A 15,013-nucleotide genomic window follows, 5' to 3' on the forward strand; every position below is an offset into this window, starting at 1 on the left:
GATAATGTTCTTACCATCAAATTTCATAATAGGTCGTATTCACTCTAATTGTTAAGCTAACGGCATAAAACGTGAACTGCTGAGCGTAAATTTGCTATGTTACGCTTTTGTAAGACGGAGACAACAAAGGCGGGTGTGGCGTCCTCTTAAACCGATATTATAACATTCTATCGATAGACACGATTCACTAAAATTTCTTTCTAGAAAATCTTGATGGTTTTGCTTCCGTCAAGTTATTAATATATTAAATCACTATAACAAGTGCCGCGCAATATTTTAATTAAAAATAATTTCTTATTAGTGGTTGTTTCCACTCGTTATTAAACACAAATTGAACACATTTGAATTACGAGCAGACGAGCAGTACCTAGTGAAAGAAACATTTTTAATGATATTTAAATGTGTGAATGCACATGTATAGGCAGGGCTGGGCACAAACTGAAATACATGAATTTGTTATAGGTAGGTTAGATTAGGTTAAATAGGTATAATATAGATTAATAATTTGTTAATATAAAATGTCAATGTGTCTCACGGTATTAAGATGATAATTATAAATCACGGGGCCCTGGACATATGTCCCCCTAGCGCCGGCACTGAATATTATACTATACAAAATACTTTAATAAGTATTAAAATAATATTATATTATGTTTTAGATTCTGAGCAGAATGATGAATGTTTTTATTTAACATTGATTTTACAATGATGTTTTTTTTAATTTAATTTTATGTCTGTCATCACCTTTTGGTCCAAAAAATATGCTTTAATTTTCTTCAATAGCTTATTTTCTTGTAGGAATGTGAATCTAGTTGGTACTTGGTGGTCAAAAGTAAAAAATTCGCAATAGTTTTCTAAAGCGCCAGGAAAAACACAAAAATTTAAGGGAAAAATTGAGATCTTTACGCCATAACCAGTTTTCAAAAAAATCAATTTAATTTTTAGTTTAACTCCAAAAATAATAACCGTACATAAATTACTTTTTTTCTTATATCTGTTTTTAATAATAAAAATCTTATTATAACTAAATGTCTAAACATATATAAATACCATAAAAAGTTACTAAACCCTTATAAGCTAATACTTGTTGTGGGGTTTAAACTTTTAAAGTTCAATAGATTAGTTTTCACTGAAGTTTACATGAGCAATTCCTGTTCATCATATAATTTTCAAAATATTGTGAATCTTTTTGGGATATTTATAGCCTTATAGGCATAAAAAAAAATTCTATTTTTATTAGTTAATTATTGTCGATAAAAAATTTTCGCTTGGTTAAAAAACTTTAAAATTAAATACAAGGTTCCTCAGAAGTTCTTAGTGTGAATTAAAAAAATAAGTTGTTCGTAAATCCACTGTTATTTTTGTGAGCTTTAACTATTTTTGCAAAATTCATCAAAATTACGAAAATTGGCAAATTATTCGAGTTAGAAATTCAAATTCATAAACATTTTTCTATGCATATCTAAGATTTGAAATTGTTAAACAAGGTTCCCTTTAAGTTTTCCTACATATTTTTCCATTCCAATGTCATTTTACTAGTTCCCCGTTACAGATCCACCCCCTGCCGACCAGATAATTGATAAGTTTTAAATCGCCAATAGCCGACGACCGCAGATAATAATAATAATAATAATAATAATAATAATAACATCTTTCGGTCACGCTTTTTCGTTATGAACATTTTTTCTTTCAGTCATCACGCCAGGCCCATAGATAAAAGCTATACAATAGATTAATAATGGGTTAAGCAATGGGTTTTTGGTGGCATATGTCGTGAGAACAATGCCGTGCTTCGTTGTTTGTGTACCGCATCGGTCGGAAAATACGTTATTGGTTATTCACTTATTAGGGCCGTTCTTACAATGTCTGGTTAAAGTTAACCGACACTTAACCGGCCGAATTCTGCCGGTAAAAAAATCTGTTATCAGTCGGTTAGCGTTAATCGAAATTTTACCGGGTATTGTAAGAACGGCCCTTAGTTATTACCAATTATTTACACGGAATACGGTGACAAGTATAATAGCCCCTTACTGCACTGCTTGCCGCTCGGCTGGTGCGCACTTTCTCTCCAGTCTTCATATTGCCTATATCGAACTCCTAAAAATCCGTGTAAACAGAAAATATGACGTATTGTTCAACGGCACAGAACCGAACTGGCTACACTGAATTCTAAACTACGATTTCATTTGAATTTCCGTTGAAATTTCGAATCTTATCATTGTTCATTTGTGTTTTCTGATAATTGTTAATCGACAATTTATTATTGCTGATCAAATGTTCAACAATTCTGAATCTATGTACCCGCTGTTCCGCTAAACCACGTTCTTACCGTTGTCTTGTTCTGTGGTTATGCCTTGGAATATTCCTAAGTCGTAAGTCGTAACTACTCATTGTCATTTGTCGCTAAGCTTCACTGCGGTCTGCGGCAATTGTTGTTAGGTATGATATTGTATACTTTTATAATATTTTATTATGCATTTGTTTCAAACAAACACCGAGTAGCACTTTAACACTAATTTTTGTTTACTACAGATCACAAGCAAATGAACAATACCAATCGTCGTTAATTCGTCAGTTTGTAATGGGGTCCTCGATACATAACACTAGTACGAGTAAGTATTTAAATTATTAATATTCATAAAAAATGTATAGGTACCTAGTTTGTTAATTGGCAATTGGAAAGTCACCAACCCTCTTTTACATTAATTTCATCGTATATTTCAATCGTACTAAAGTATAAATAACCCGTTAGTCTTGTATTGCATTAAAATATTCGCACTGTATAAGACAGTATAGGTAGGTACCTAGTTGTGATTACATTTGAACAGTTTTTTGTTTATTTATTATGAATAATGATCATTTATTCAATGTAAATAGTTCATATTTCAACTATAGACAACATACTAAGAATTCTGTTTACCTTAGGTTACTATTTAAAGTTTGGACCATAAAAAATCACTATAACAAAATAAGTTATTTTTAACTACTTTAACGTCTTGTTTGACACATCAGATAACCGGGTCTTTTATTAATTTTATGCTATAGACAATTTAAACTTTATACATGTCAGCAGGCTCAGATCCAGAAGATTTTAACAGGGGGTCCTCAAACAAAAAAATGTGGGTAAGTGGGTGTTGCTCTCAGTGCCGGATCTAAGTCTCAGGAGGCCGGAGTGCAACTACCAATTGGAGGCTGGTATAATTGCAGTTTAGCTACCACGAGATTTTTTTCAATTTTTTTTTTGAAACATATGTATTTCAACGAGTTAAAAACGATGGTGCAAAAATAAATTTGCGCAAATGAATATTTTTAAAGTTATAAACTTGCGAAGTTCACTATTTTCGGTGTTTTACTCATGCGCGCAACGCTTTATTTTAACGCTCTTATATAACAAATTTTTAAATAATTACTTATTTTATAACTTCCAAAATAATCATTTCCGAAAATTTAGTTTTACTGCATTGTTTTAAACTCGTGCCCGAAATAAAAATCTAAATTAGTGATAGGTAAAATATACGCGCTGGAATAGTGTGGCGAACATGCAAAAAACCGCCAAATCGCAAACTTTAGAATGCTATAACTTCCAAAATAATGATTTGCGCAAATTTATATTTGCACCATCGTTCTTAACTCGCTGAAATACATGTTTCAAAAAAAAAATTGAAAAAATTGCGTGGTAGCTAAACTGCAATTGTTCCTGGAGGCCTCTTAAAAAAAATTTGATCGACATTACACTTATCTTTTTATTAGATACGTGTTGTCGTGTTGATATAAAATATTATATATATTAAACAAACTAAAAAATACAACATTTAAATACCATAATTTAATACCTAGGTAAATTATGAAATTATACATTCACTCACTGTTCTCATACCTATTATACCACACTTAGATATGATGAATCAGTGGCATGGCAAAGTGAAATATAGCATATCCAGGGTTAGGCCACAGGGGCCATGCCCCCCTCATTGCCCACATTTGCTATTTTTTGCATTAAATCCGAAACTCACTCACCCACGAACCACCCACCCTTTAAAATTATCAATATTCAAAATCACAGTCAACACGCCACTGTGATATATTAATCATTAAGAGGACGTGATACCCGCATATGTCGTCTCCATCTTACAAGTACATAACAAAGAAAATTCTACGCTCAGCAGAACACGTGTAACTCCGTTGGTTTAAAAATTAGAGTGAATTGACCTCTTATCAAATCTAAAGGTAAGATTATTATCTAGACAACCTCATGGGCTTTTTATTATATTTTAATTTTTAAGCGAGCTATAAGTATTTAAAAATTGTAAATTGTTTGTACATCTTAATGTACTCATAACTCACTTAAAAATTAAAATATTATAAAAAGCCCATTGACCAGCAACGATTTGTTGCATTATAAATACGCACCTATTACATCCGTTGATGTAGAACGTTCTTTTCCACGCTACAAAAATTTGTTAACGGGCAATTGACGCTCAATGCTGTTTGAAAACTTATACAAATCATTAATTATTCAATGTAATAACATCGGGTAAAAATTAAAATGTTTATCATCTGATTAATGTTTTTGTTTTTTAATTTTCAATTTTTTAATATCACACATTTTTGTAAATCATTATTCATTGGCAATAAATAATAATATTGTATTATAGTATAAATTGTATAATACATAAAAAAATAAATCATTTAATCATTTTTTTACAATAACATTTTTTTTAGAGCATATTTTAAGGGCATATTTTGGTAATTTTTAGGGCATAACTGCATACATATTTTATAGATTTTAAGGGCATATAATTGTTGGCCCTATTCATAAGTAACAGTACTCAACATTTAGGTTTAATTTTGTATTTAACATAGGAATTGCAAAACTAATTTTATAACATTTATAATGGTAGTTTTTCTAGGGCCCTGGCAAGTATAAAACAAACATTTATCTTTGTGGTAAAAACTAAATATACCACTTATAATGTCACTGGATTAGACTCAAATAAAAACTTTTATCAATTTTTATTTTTAATCAACAATGTATGTATATTAATAATCCCTATAATTTTTAGGTTCAGCTAAGTCTGTTGCATTAAGTTATGAAATGGATAGTTCCAATGAAGAAATTGGTAAGTAATATTTTAAAACTGAGGATATAGGTAGGTAATAATTCTACCAAAACCTATTTTTAGGGCTTAGATTTTGAAGCAATAACAAGTTTTTACCACTCAATTTCCATGTGGTTTTCATCCATATATACTAAAATATGCTATTTTTTCAATAGGATTTTTATAATAACTTTTAATTTTGAACTTCTATTAATTTGTGAATTATACATAAATAATTAAAATATAAACAAATAGGTATCCTACTTTTTATTCATTTACATTTCATGTTTATTTAAAAATTAACATATTGATAATTATTTTTATTCATTCTACACATCTACAACCATTTATAATTAATGATGAGTTTGATATTAAAGTATTAATTTATTTGGTGATATTTAAATCAATTATCTTTATACTTTTATTTATAACTTATGATGTTCAGTATGCATATATATACTTTTTAATATTTTAATTTTAAATAGGTTAATTAAATTCTAAAATCTAAAACAGTTAATAGTAGAATATATTTTAACTGATAATTATTTGTTGTTTTTAGACCAACAAGTTTTACGGCAAGCTGGAGAACAAACTATTAATGCAGAATGGTCAGCCACAGTATCGCCATTAAATTCATCAGACACAACTTCCTATATTAATATTGAGACATTAAAAGAGTGTAGTGCTAATCCTTCAGATACTCTTAAAGATAAAGAAGATTTTATGGTTATTGAATCTCCTTCTACTGTTGTAAATATATCAAAATTCAATGATACAAAATATTATTCAGATTGTAAAACCACAGCATTTCAAAAAAAACACAAACCACTTTCTCAAAACGTTAGTTGTTGTTTTGAAAATATTCTAGATGATGATAGTCAAATGAAGATAACTCAGAGTAGTAATTCCTATATTAATATTGAGACATTAAAAGAGTGTAGTGCTAATCCTTCAGATACTCTTAAAGATAAAGAACATTTTATGGTTATTGAATCTCCTTCTACTGTTATAAATATATCAAAATTCAATGACACAAAATATTATTCACAATGTAAAACCACAGAATTTCAAAAAAAAAACACAAACCACTTTCTCAAAACGTTAGTTGTTGTTTTGAAAATATTCTAGATGATAGTCAAATGAAGATAACTCAGAGTAGTAATTCCCATATTAATATTGAGACATTAAAAGAGTGTAGTGCTAATCCTTCAGATACTCTAAAAGATAAAGGAGATTTTATGGTTATTGAATCTCCTTCTACTGTTGTAAATATATCAAAATTCAATGACACAAAATATTATTCAGAATGTAAAACCACAGCATTTAAAAAAAAACACAAACCACTTTCTCAAAACGTTAGTCGTTTTTTTGAGAATATTCTAGATGATGATAGTCAAATGGAGATAACTCAGAGTAGTATTTGTTTAAATCGTTTTCAAAAGCGTAAAAGATTGATACCACCAAATGATGAAGATAATTTATCTATTGGTTCTACTAGAACTTCAAAACACATGGCTAATTTTAATAATGAACCTTTTGATAATAATTCTGATAATTCATTATTTTGGACAACATTACCTGATGAATCCACAAACATATCAAGTATCCAGAATGTTAATATGAATCCATTTCAAACGCCTAAGAAAAATAAATTATCTATTGGAGAAAATATAGTTAATACAATTAAAATCATGTCAACAAATAAACGAAAATCTACTCATCCAGGCGCTTTTGAACTTGATGATCATAATGATGGACCAAGATCATTAGTAACACGTTCACGTTCATGTAATCGCAGTCCTTCAATTCTAACTGTAGTGTTTGGTGGACAAAAAACCTCAGAGTCAACATCATCGTTCACACAATCTCCCTCTGAAATTATATTTTATCAATCACAAGTTGAAGAAAATGTAAAACAAAAGTTTAAGTCTCTGTATAAGAAAGAATATTGGATTACCAAACGTCTTTACAATTTTTTAATTATTAAACTACAACCAAATTATAACATATATTCAGTGAAGTATGCAGAAAGGTTTGTCAAATATTTAGCACAGTTATTAAAGCAAATTCTTAAAGATGAAGTAAATTTGCAGTTGTATACAGATATGTTGAGATACCACATGGCGAGGTATCACATCATCAAAGATACATTTGATTACATAGGATTTTTGTGTAATTACATTCCATTGGAATATTATAAAAAGTTAGTTCCAGGGTGGAACCTTGAGACATCAGCAGTAAAATTTGATGCACAAAAATATTATGTTCCTCTCATGGAAGATGAAGAATTCTTAAATTATATTATGGAACACCTTAATGAAGCTTAATTTAGTATACCTCTATTTACCATCAATAATTGGTGTTTTTTTCTATATTTTATTATTATTAATATACTGTATGAAGTAAATTAAAAAAGATATTTTATTTTATAGTTTATTATTTATTAAATTGTCAGTTTAATGTAATATGCTGAATTTAATTGAGATTTGTACTTTTTTTTTTTAAATACATGTAAATTTTAATATTTTACAGCTGAACTTTTAATAATAATACAGAATTTTTTGTGTAATTGTGTAAAATTGTTTTAAAATTAAAAATAGTATTCTTTTAATGGTAGTCAGATTAATAGAATTTTTGGTTAAAAACTCATAATTTTGTTTTTTGCATAGTTAACACATTGACTGACATGCTTTGAGCTGAGAACATTTTGCATCTAATGATATTATATTAGTTGCTTTAATGTATTAAAAAGTAATCAAATATTGTTATACATGACATGACGTCGCATGTCAGTCATCATGTAAATGCCTATTTGTACTAACCTAATTTACTTTTAGACTCTAAACGTAGCAATATTAATGTATTGGTTTTACAATTATATGTTGTTTTTTGTGTCTGAAGTTACTGCCTTTTTCTAGTAGAAAAAATTAGGGTTGGGCCGATACCTCTTTTTTCCGATATCCGATATTCCGATACATGCAACCGATAAAAAACCGATACCCGATATATTTGTACACCAACATTTACAGCATAAACAATGAACCGATATTAAAATATCACCGATACTATCAGCCGAAATAATATTATTATTTTACATTTAACCATTACAATTTATAATCAATACTATTATGTTGATAGGTTTGGTTTTGGTTTAAAAAAAAACCGATACCGATAAACCCGATACCACCGATATCGAGTATCGGCCCATCCCTAGAAAAAATGGTCTTATCATCAATAATTTTGGTGGAGGTTTTTTTCATAGAAAATTGGATCTAGTTTGTTCTCTAAGGAAGTCAATATGGAAAACTGTCGGTACTTTTTAAAATAATTGGGAAAAACAAAAATAAAGAATGGAAATTTATTAAAAATTGTATATTATTTTTGAAATAATTGTTAGGTAACCTCAGTTACCAAAACATTTGACCATCCGTATTTAGATTTATTTTAGGTTTTCTTTTACTTGATGAAAAATTGTTCATTTGTAAAAAAATTCAATAATTTAGTACAAGGTTCCTCATTAGTTGAAATTATACCTATTTACAAATATTTAAGATACATTGGCACTTTTTATAAGTATTCAAAATATGTCAATCTCCCGACAATTTGTAAATTATTTTGTAGTTAAAGTGTATAAAATTTAAAATGTTCATAGGTAAGGCTAGAAAATTGTTTAAAAGGTTCTTCATAAGTAGTTCATAATTATAAGCAAAGCATCACTGATAAATGTTTCACTGTAACTTTTAAACTAACGATTCTAAATGTGATCTGCTGATCGTAAATTGACTATACAAAACGGAGACAATAAAATGTCCGTGTTACGTTTCACGTCCTCTCAAGTCGTGGTCAAGACGTCATGATTTGGAATTCATTAAAATCTAAATGCCCGCCACATCGGCCAGAACTCAAAAGTACCGCCAATAGATATCTGTTCTGACTTATCACTAAGATAGTAATAATTGTTATCAAATAAATCACAACATATTATTAATATTTTATTGATGACCGTCGACTTTTGATTTTTGAATAATTCGATTATTTGAAATTTGAACAGAAGACTACATACGTACAGAGTTGTATTCATACGTTTTAGTAAAAAATTGCCATGCATAAGTATTCTTTTTAGTAAAACATATAAAGTGTCGCCACATTACCTTAATTTTCATTTGTAAGTATTATTTTATAGTTATACTGATTATATTTTCTTAATAATATAGACTCGGTCTAATTTGCTAATTTGTTCTCAAATATAGATTTCCAAAAATTGAAAATAGTAGTAAATAATGGCTAAACATCTTTGAATTCAATGATTATCCCAATTTCTGTCTGTCATAGAATCTGCGGTAATCATTTCACAATCAGTGATTATAAACAAGGATCAGTATATTGGTTGATATTATAGCCAGAGAGCGTCACAAAACATAATCCAAACCACTTGTCTAGGATAGAGAAGTAAAATAAACATTATAAAATACATTTTAATAAATTATAGCAACACTGTTACTACTCCGAGCAGGACTAGTAAATCATCTAAGAGGTAAAATCATTTAATATAATTCATAAACTTGCTATCTAGATATTTTTTACAGTTTGACATTTTCAGAAAATTATATTTCTCTAACGACGAGTTAGAAGAAAATTAACAGACAAACAAAAGATTTGGAGACGTTGCGGTTAATGATTTTAATTCACCCAGACTAGCCATAGCAACTTAATAATGTATAATTCACTCACACTTATGTAAGTATATTACTCGAGTCTCTAATTTTAAATGTTTGTTAAAACCAAAAATTACTTAGTGGTTTATCGTTTTTAGTTCATACAAGGGATTATACTTATTATGGTTTTCAAAACTGAAATATATAATGTGCTACATACAAGGAGCTAGGTAGTGGAGCCAATGTATTGACAATTTTACAGACGTTAACTTTTTAAAGATAATTCTGCCGGTTCAGATGAAGCCATACAATACTGGAGTGAATTATGAAACTTAAAGGTGAGAATATTTTTGATAGGTTTTTAATGTGTCATTAACTAACATACCCCCCCTGTTCACGGTACACTTTGCATATCTAATTTTGTGCTTGGACTTATATTTGTATCAAAAGGCTTTGCCTGTTTAGTCCATATAAATTAATAAATAAATAATTATATGCTACAATCTTAAAATATCCATAACTTGTTTTAAAAATAAAATACAAATAAGTTCTTCCCTATAAGGTTCCTTAAAAAATACTTTTGCCTTTAAGTTCGATTATAATATTATGTCATATCACTTTAATAACCAGACTAACAGTAGAAAATTGGATCTACTGTACTCACATTTGCATGTTGCTTGTAGTTCAAAGAGAGAAAACAAATGCTTCATTGACATATTTTTAACAGTTTTAATTTTTTAGGCAATACAATTTTGCTGAACAAGAATACAATTTCAATAACAAAGAGGGCCTCAAAATATTTAAATTGCTTAACTAGTTTGAACTTATTCTGTCTCTTGTATTTTTTCTAAAGGGAAAGTGAATCTAGTTGGATGACAGGTAAAAATTGAATATTCCCAGGTGTCTTAAAATACATTGGGAAAAACTAAAAGATAATTAAGGAAAAATGGTTATTTTTACACAACTCCTATTTTCGACAAAAATTGATTTTGTTTTATTTTTGGTGTAACTAAAAAAAAATCTATAGATATATGATTTTTTCACCGAATGTTCTGATTAGCATTTTCTATAAACTATACAATTTTTAAACCAAAAACAATTTTGTTGTTGATAGGCTGTAAAAGAATCGGGATTTCCAGCAGTTTGTACATTTATTTATCAAATTTAATTTAATATGTAAATGAAAGGTTTTCAGATTCTTAAACCCGTTCCCATTCAAGGAACTTACTTCTCAACAAGGAAATACTAATTTCTTTGAAAGAAAAGTAAGAGAACACCAATCACCTTCAGTGGCTGTTATTAAAACTCTTCAATTTTCAATAATGGACATAACTGAACAAGACTTAAATTAGGTATATTTTGACAGCGGAGATGTTCCCTTTTATTTGTTTACTTATTTTGCTATGTTTCCCTCCACCACAGAGTAATTAACTACTTTATTTAACAAAAAAAACTATACTTATGCAATTTGAATCATGTTTGTGAATAAAATTATTTGTCAATGACATATATTATAATTATAAGAAAACTTTATTTTTAAATTTTGTAATAAAAAAGAAGAGTATTTAAAATCTTTATAAATTATACCATCATACTTTTGATATTTGTCATATTTTTAGTTTAATTGTAATTTAAAATTTAAAAATATATGACAAATTTGTTGTAATTTGTTGTAATTTGTTGTTATATACTTGGTCTTTTTTTTTTAATTTCTTGATAGTAACAGTTTTGTTTACATACTAGATAATTTCTTACTCAGTAGGAAAAAATAAATTATAATATAATGTAAGATACAACTGAAGTGAGCAATAGACATATAAAATAATTAAAACATATTGTTTTTTATGTCTGGATATTACAGAACTTTAAACTAAATCTTATGATTAATATGTTAATTTCAATTTTTTTAATTTAAGCATTTCGGTTTTTATTAAATTCATCTCTTTATATTTTATTATGATTAGACCGTGGATGTATGTACATTTTTATATTTATTCTGGTGGATTGTACAGTATGCTAAGTGGCCTTAGACTTTGTTTCATGACCGTAACAATTTAAACTGAAACTGCTGCATATTTATTTATTTATTATAAATTTAACGGACAAAATGTCCTTTATCAAAAAGTAATATAATAAGTAAACAGACTATAAAGTAATGACACAAAAACAAAACAAAACAAACAAACATATAAAATAAATTAGAATTCGAAAAATTAATCAAAATTTCAGTAACAATAAAAGTATAAGGTAAAATGATAATAAGAAAAAAAATCATTATAAATATCAAATTCTAAATAACAGATAGTTCAACATATTGACAAAAAAAAAAAGTTAGATGTAAACATGGAATTTTAATTTTGTGTTTTATAGTTATACACAATACCTATATTGCATTTATATTTTGTTTGCATCAAATATTGTTTGACTTTCAAAACGTACAGAATTTATGCAATTCATCATACAACCTGTACTATGCCTTAGGTTGCCGACATAAATAATATAATATAACGAAAAGGCCATCTATATACTAAGCACCGACCATGGGCAAGGTCTATCTATTTTAAATCATGATGTTAACTTTGCAGCTTAGAATCTATAGGTTCGTATGAAGCCTGTCTATTAATTATTAAGAGACAAATTTGCAGTCACAAGATCATGTTTGGCTTTGAGAATTTAAAAATTAGGGTGAATTGACCTTTTATGAAACTTGATGGTAAGAACATATCTGTATTTGTGTGTGAGATTTTGCGATAATTCAGTTTTTAAGTGAGTTGTAAGCATTTTTAATTTAAACTATAATATATGCCCAAAACTTGATAAAAAATTGAACTACCTATAATAAAAAAAAAACAGATAATGCACTTACCGTGAACTTTTATAATACGTTGATAAAAGTTTTGGGCTGTATATTTCAACAATAATTACTCATTTTTTACATTATACGATTTTAATTGCCATTTTTTTTGCCATTTTTTAATTAATTGCTTTTGCAATTTTGGCAAATACACACTTGGGAATACATTGTTTTCTTATACGATATGCTTCTTTTTTCCTATATGAGATAAAGAAACCTAACTTTTATACATACATCTGTTCTATGTCACTCTGATTCTAAATTAATCAATTTTTTATTGATTTTTTGCAATTACTTCTATTGCGGCATTTTAATTTTGAATATGTTTATTGTGAAATAATAATAAAAATTATTTTATTTTATTAATAAGATATTAAAAAACACGATTACTACTAATGTACCTATGACAGTAGTTACAGCTCTGAAATGTTTATTAGGGTTTAGGGTAGAACGACTGTAAATTGGAATCGTTTCCTTTTAAATCCCGGTTCGTGGAACAGCGTTCATCGGACTTCAATAAAATTTAATGCCCGCCACCGAGTTGTACCTCCAATTGGTAATCATTCTTACTTATCACTATGTACCATGAAATAGTAATAATTGTTATCAAATAAATAACAACATAATATTATATTTTTTTTCAGTTGCCGACGTTAGAATCACTCACAAATTACAATTATATGAAATTTGAACAGAAATGCGGACTACATTCGTACAGAGTTGAATTCATACATTTTAGAAAAAAATGTCCATGCATAAGTGTAAAACATCCAAAGTATCGTCTCGGCACACTACCTTAATTTTCATTTGTAAGTATTATTTTCTAGTTTTACTGATTATAATTCTTATTAATTTGTTCACAAATATAGATTTTCAAAAAATGAAAATAGAAAGAAATAATGGGTAAACATCTTCGAATTAAATGATTATCCCAATTTCTGTCTGTCATAGAATCTGCGGTAATCATTTATCATTTCACAATCAGTGATTATAAACAATGTTCAGTAAATTAGTAAATATGGTCAGAGGCTGTCTGAAAACTTAATCCAAACCACTTGTCTGGGATAGAGAAGTAAAATAAATGTTAGTAATTCATGGCAAAATTGGTACTACTCTGAGCACGACTAGTAAATCGCATCTAAGAGGTTAAATGGTTTAACATAATTCATAAATTACGTACATATTTATATATTTTTTACAATTTGCATTTTCAGAAAATTTTGTTTCTACAACGATGAATTAGAAGAAAATGAACACACGAATAAAAGATTTGGAGTCCATACAGTTGATTATTTTAATTCACCCAGAAAAGCCTTAGATACCCAATAATGTCTAATTCACACACACTTATGTAAATATATCACTCAAGTATCCAATTTTAAATGTTTGCCAAACCAAAAGTTACTTAATAGTTTATTGTTTTTAGCTCATACAATAATGGATTATACTTATTATGGTTTTCAGAACTGAAATATATGATGTACCACATACAAGGAGCTAGGTTGTGGAGACAGAAAGCAGAGTTCTATTCATACATTTTAGTACAAAATCACCATGAATAAGAGTATTCTTTTCAGTAAAACATCCAATGTATCGCCTTGCCACATTACGTTAATCTTCATTTGTAAGTATTATTTTTTAGTTGTACTGATTATATTTTTTAAAAAACATTAGAGTCAGTCTTATTTGATAATTTGTTCACAAATATAGGTTTCCAAAAAATGAAAATAGAAGGAAATAATGGCTAAACATCTTCAAATTAAATGATTATCCCAATTTCTATTTGGCATAGAATCTGCGGTAATCATTTCACAATTAGTGATTGTATACAATGCTCTCAAAACATAATCCAAACCACTTGTCTCGGATGGAGGAGTTAATTAAATTTTAGTAATTTACAGCGACATTGGTATTATTCTAAGCACGACTAGTAATTCGCATCAAAGAGGTAAAATCATTATTTAATATAATTCATGAATTAGGTAATTAGATATTTTTTAAAAACTTGACATTTTCAGAAAATTGTGTTTCTCGAACGATGATAAACCTACAAACAAAGGATTTGGAGACGTTACAATTTATGATTTCAATTCACCCAAAAAACCCAGAAAAAAGCCTTAGATACTCAATAATGTCTTATTCACACACACTTATGTAATTAGACATATCACCTCGATATATTTAAATTGCTAATAAACACATAATTAGTTAGGACTTCAGCATCTTTTCTAAAGGGAAAGTGATTCTAGTTGGATGACAGGTAAAAATTGAAAATTCTTCAGGTGTTTTCAAATACATTGGAAAAACAAATAATAATTAAGAAAAATGGTTATTTTTACACAAACCCAATTTTTTGACAAAAATGTATTTGTTTTTTTGGTGTAATTAAAAAAATAACTATTGAT

The 15,013-nt window shown here is 28.1% G+C and overlaps 1 protein-coding gene and 1 long non-coding RNA gene across 7 annotated transcripts; both read left to right on the forward strand.

The window, feature by feature from the left end:
• The first annotated feature begins 1,901 nt into the window (after positions 1–1,901).
• LOC100164316 lies at positions 1,902–6,250 on the forward strand. The gene is made up of 4 exons (XM_001948776.5): positions 1,902–2,439; positions 2,533–2,612; positions 5,064–5,120; positions 5,659–6,250. Exons 2-4 carry the CDS (start codon positions 2,582–2,584, stop codon positions 6,225–6,227), a joined length of 657 nt encoding a protein of 218 aa, XP_001948811.1. The 5' UTR covers positions 1,902–2,439; positions 2,533–2,581; the 3' UTR covers positions 6,228–6,250.
• Positions 6,251–9,095: 2,845 nt separating this feature from the next.
• On the forward strand, positions 9,096–14,880 carry LOC103310602. Of its 6 annotated transcripts, XR_003838867.1 has the most exons (12): positions 9,096–9,264; positions 9,350–9,633; positions 9,700–9,836; positions 9,913–10,092; positions 12,236–12,353; positions 13,046–13,164; positions 13,253–13,417; positions 13,478–13,753; positions 13,823–13,959; positions 14,073–14,232; positions 14,319–14,556; positions 14,627–14,880. It is a non-coding gene; the product is annotated as an uncharacterized LOC103310602 (long non-coding RNA). The 6 variants fall into 6 exon arrangements; XR_003838869.1 differs by having other exon boundaries at positions 12,236–13,164; positions 14,035–14,232; XR_001680245.2 differs by having other exon boundaries at positions 12,236–13,164.
• The last annotated feature ends 133 nt before the right edge of the window (positions 14,881–15,013 follow it).

This window comes from Acyrthosiphon pisum, chromosome X, assembly GCF_005508785.2.
Source record: "Acyrthosiphon pisum isolate AL4f chromosome X, pea_aphid_22Mar2018_4r6ur, whole genome shotgun sequence".
Taxonomy (NCBI): Eukaryota; Metazoa; Arthropoda; class Insecta; order Hemiptera; family Aphididae; genus Acyrthosiphon; species Acyrthosiphon pisum.

Coding starts and splice junctions, on each gene's coding strand:
- LOC100164316 (XM_001948776.5), top strand. CDS start 2,582: ATGGGGTCCTCGATACATAACACTAGTACGA. Junction 2,613..5,063: donor GATACATAACACTAGTACGA/GTAAGTATTTAA, acceptor TATAATTTTTAG/GTTCAGCTAAGTCTGTTGCA. Junction 5,121..5,658: donor TAGTTCCAATGAAGAAATTG/GTAAGTAATATT, acceptor TGTTGTTTTTAG/ACCAACAAGTTTTACGGCAA.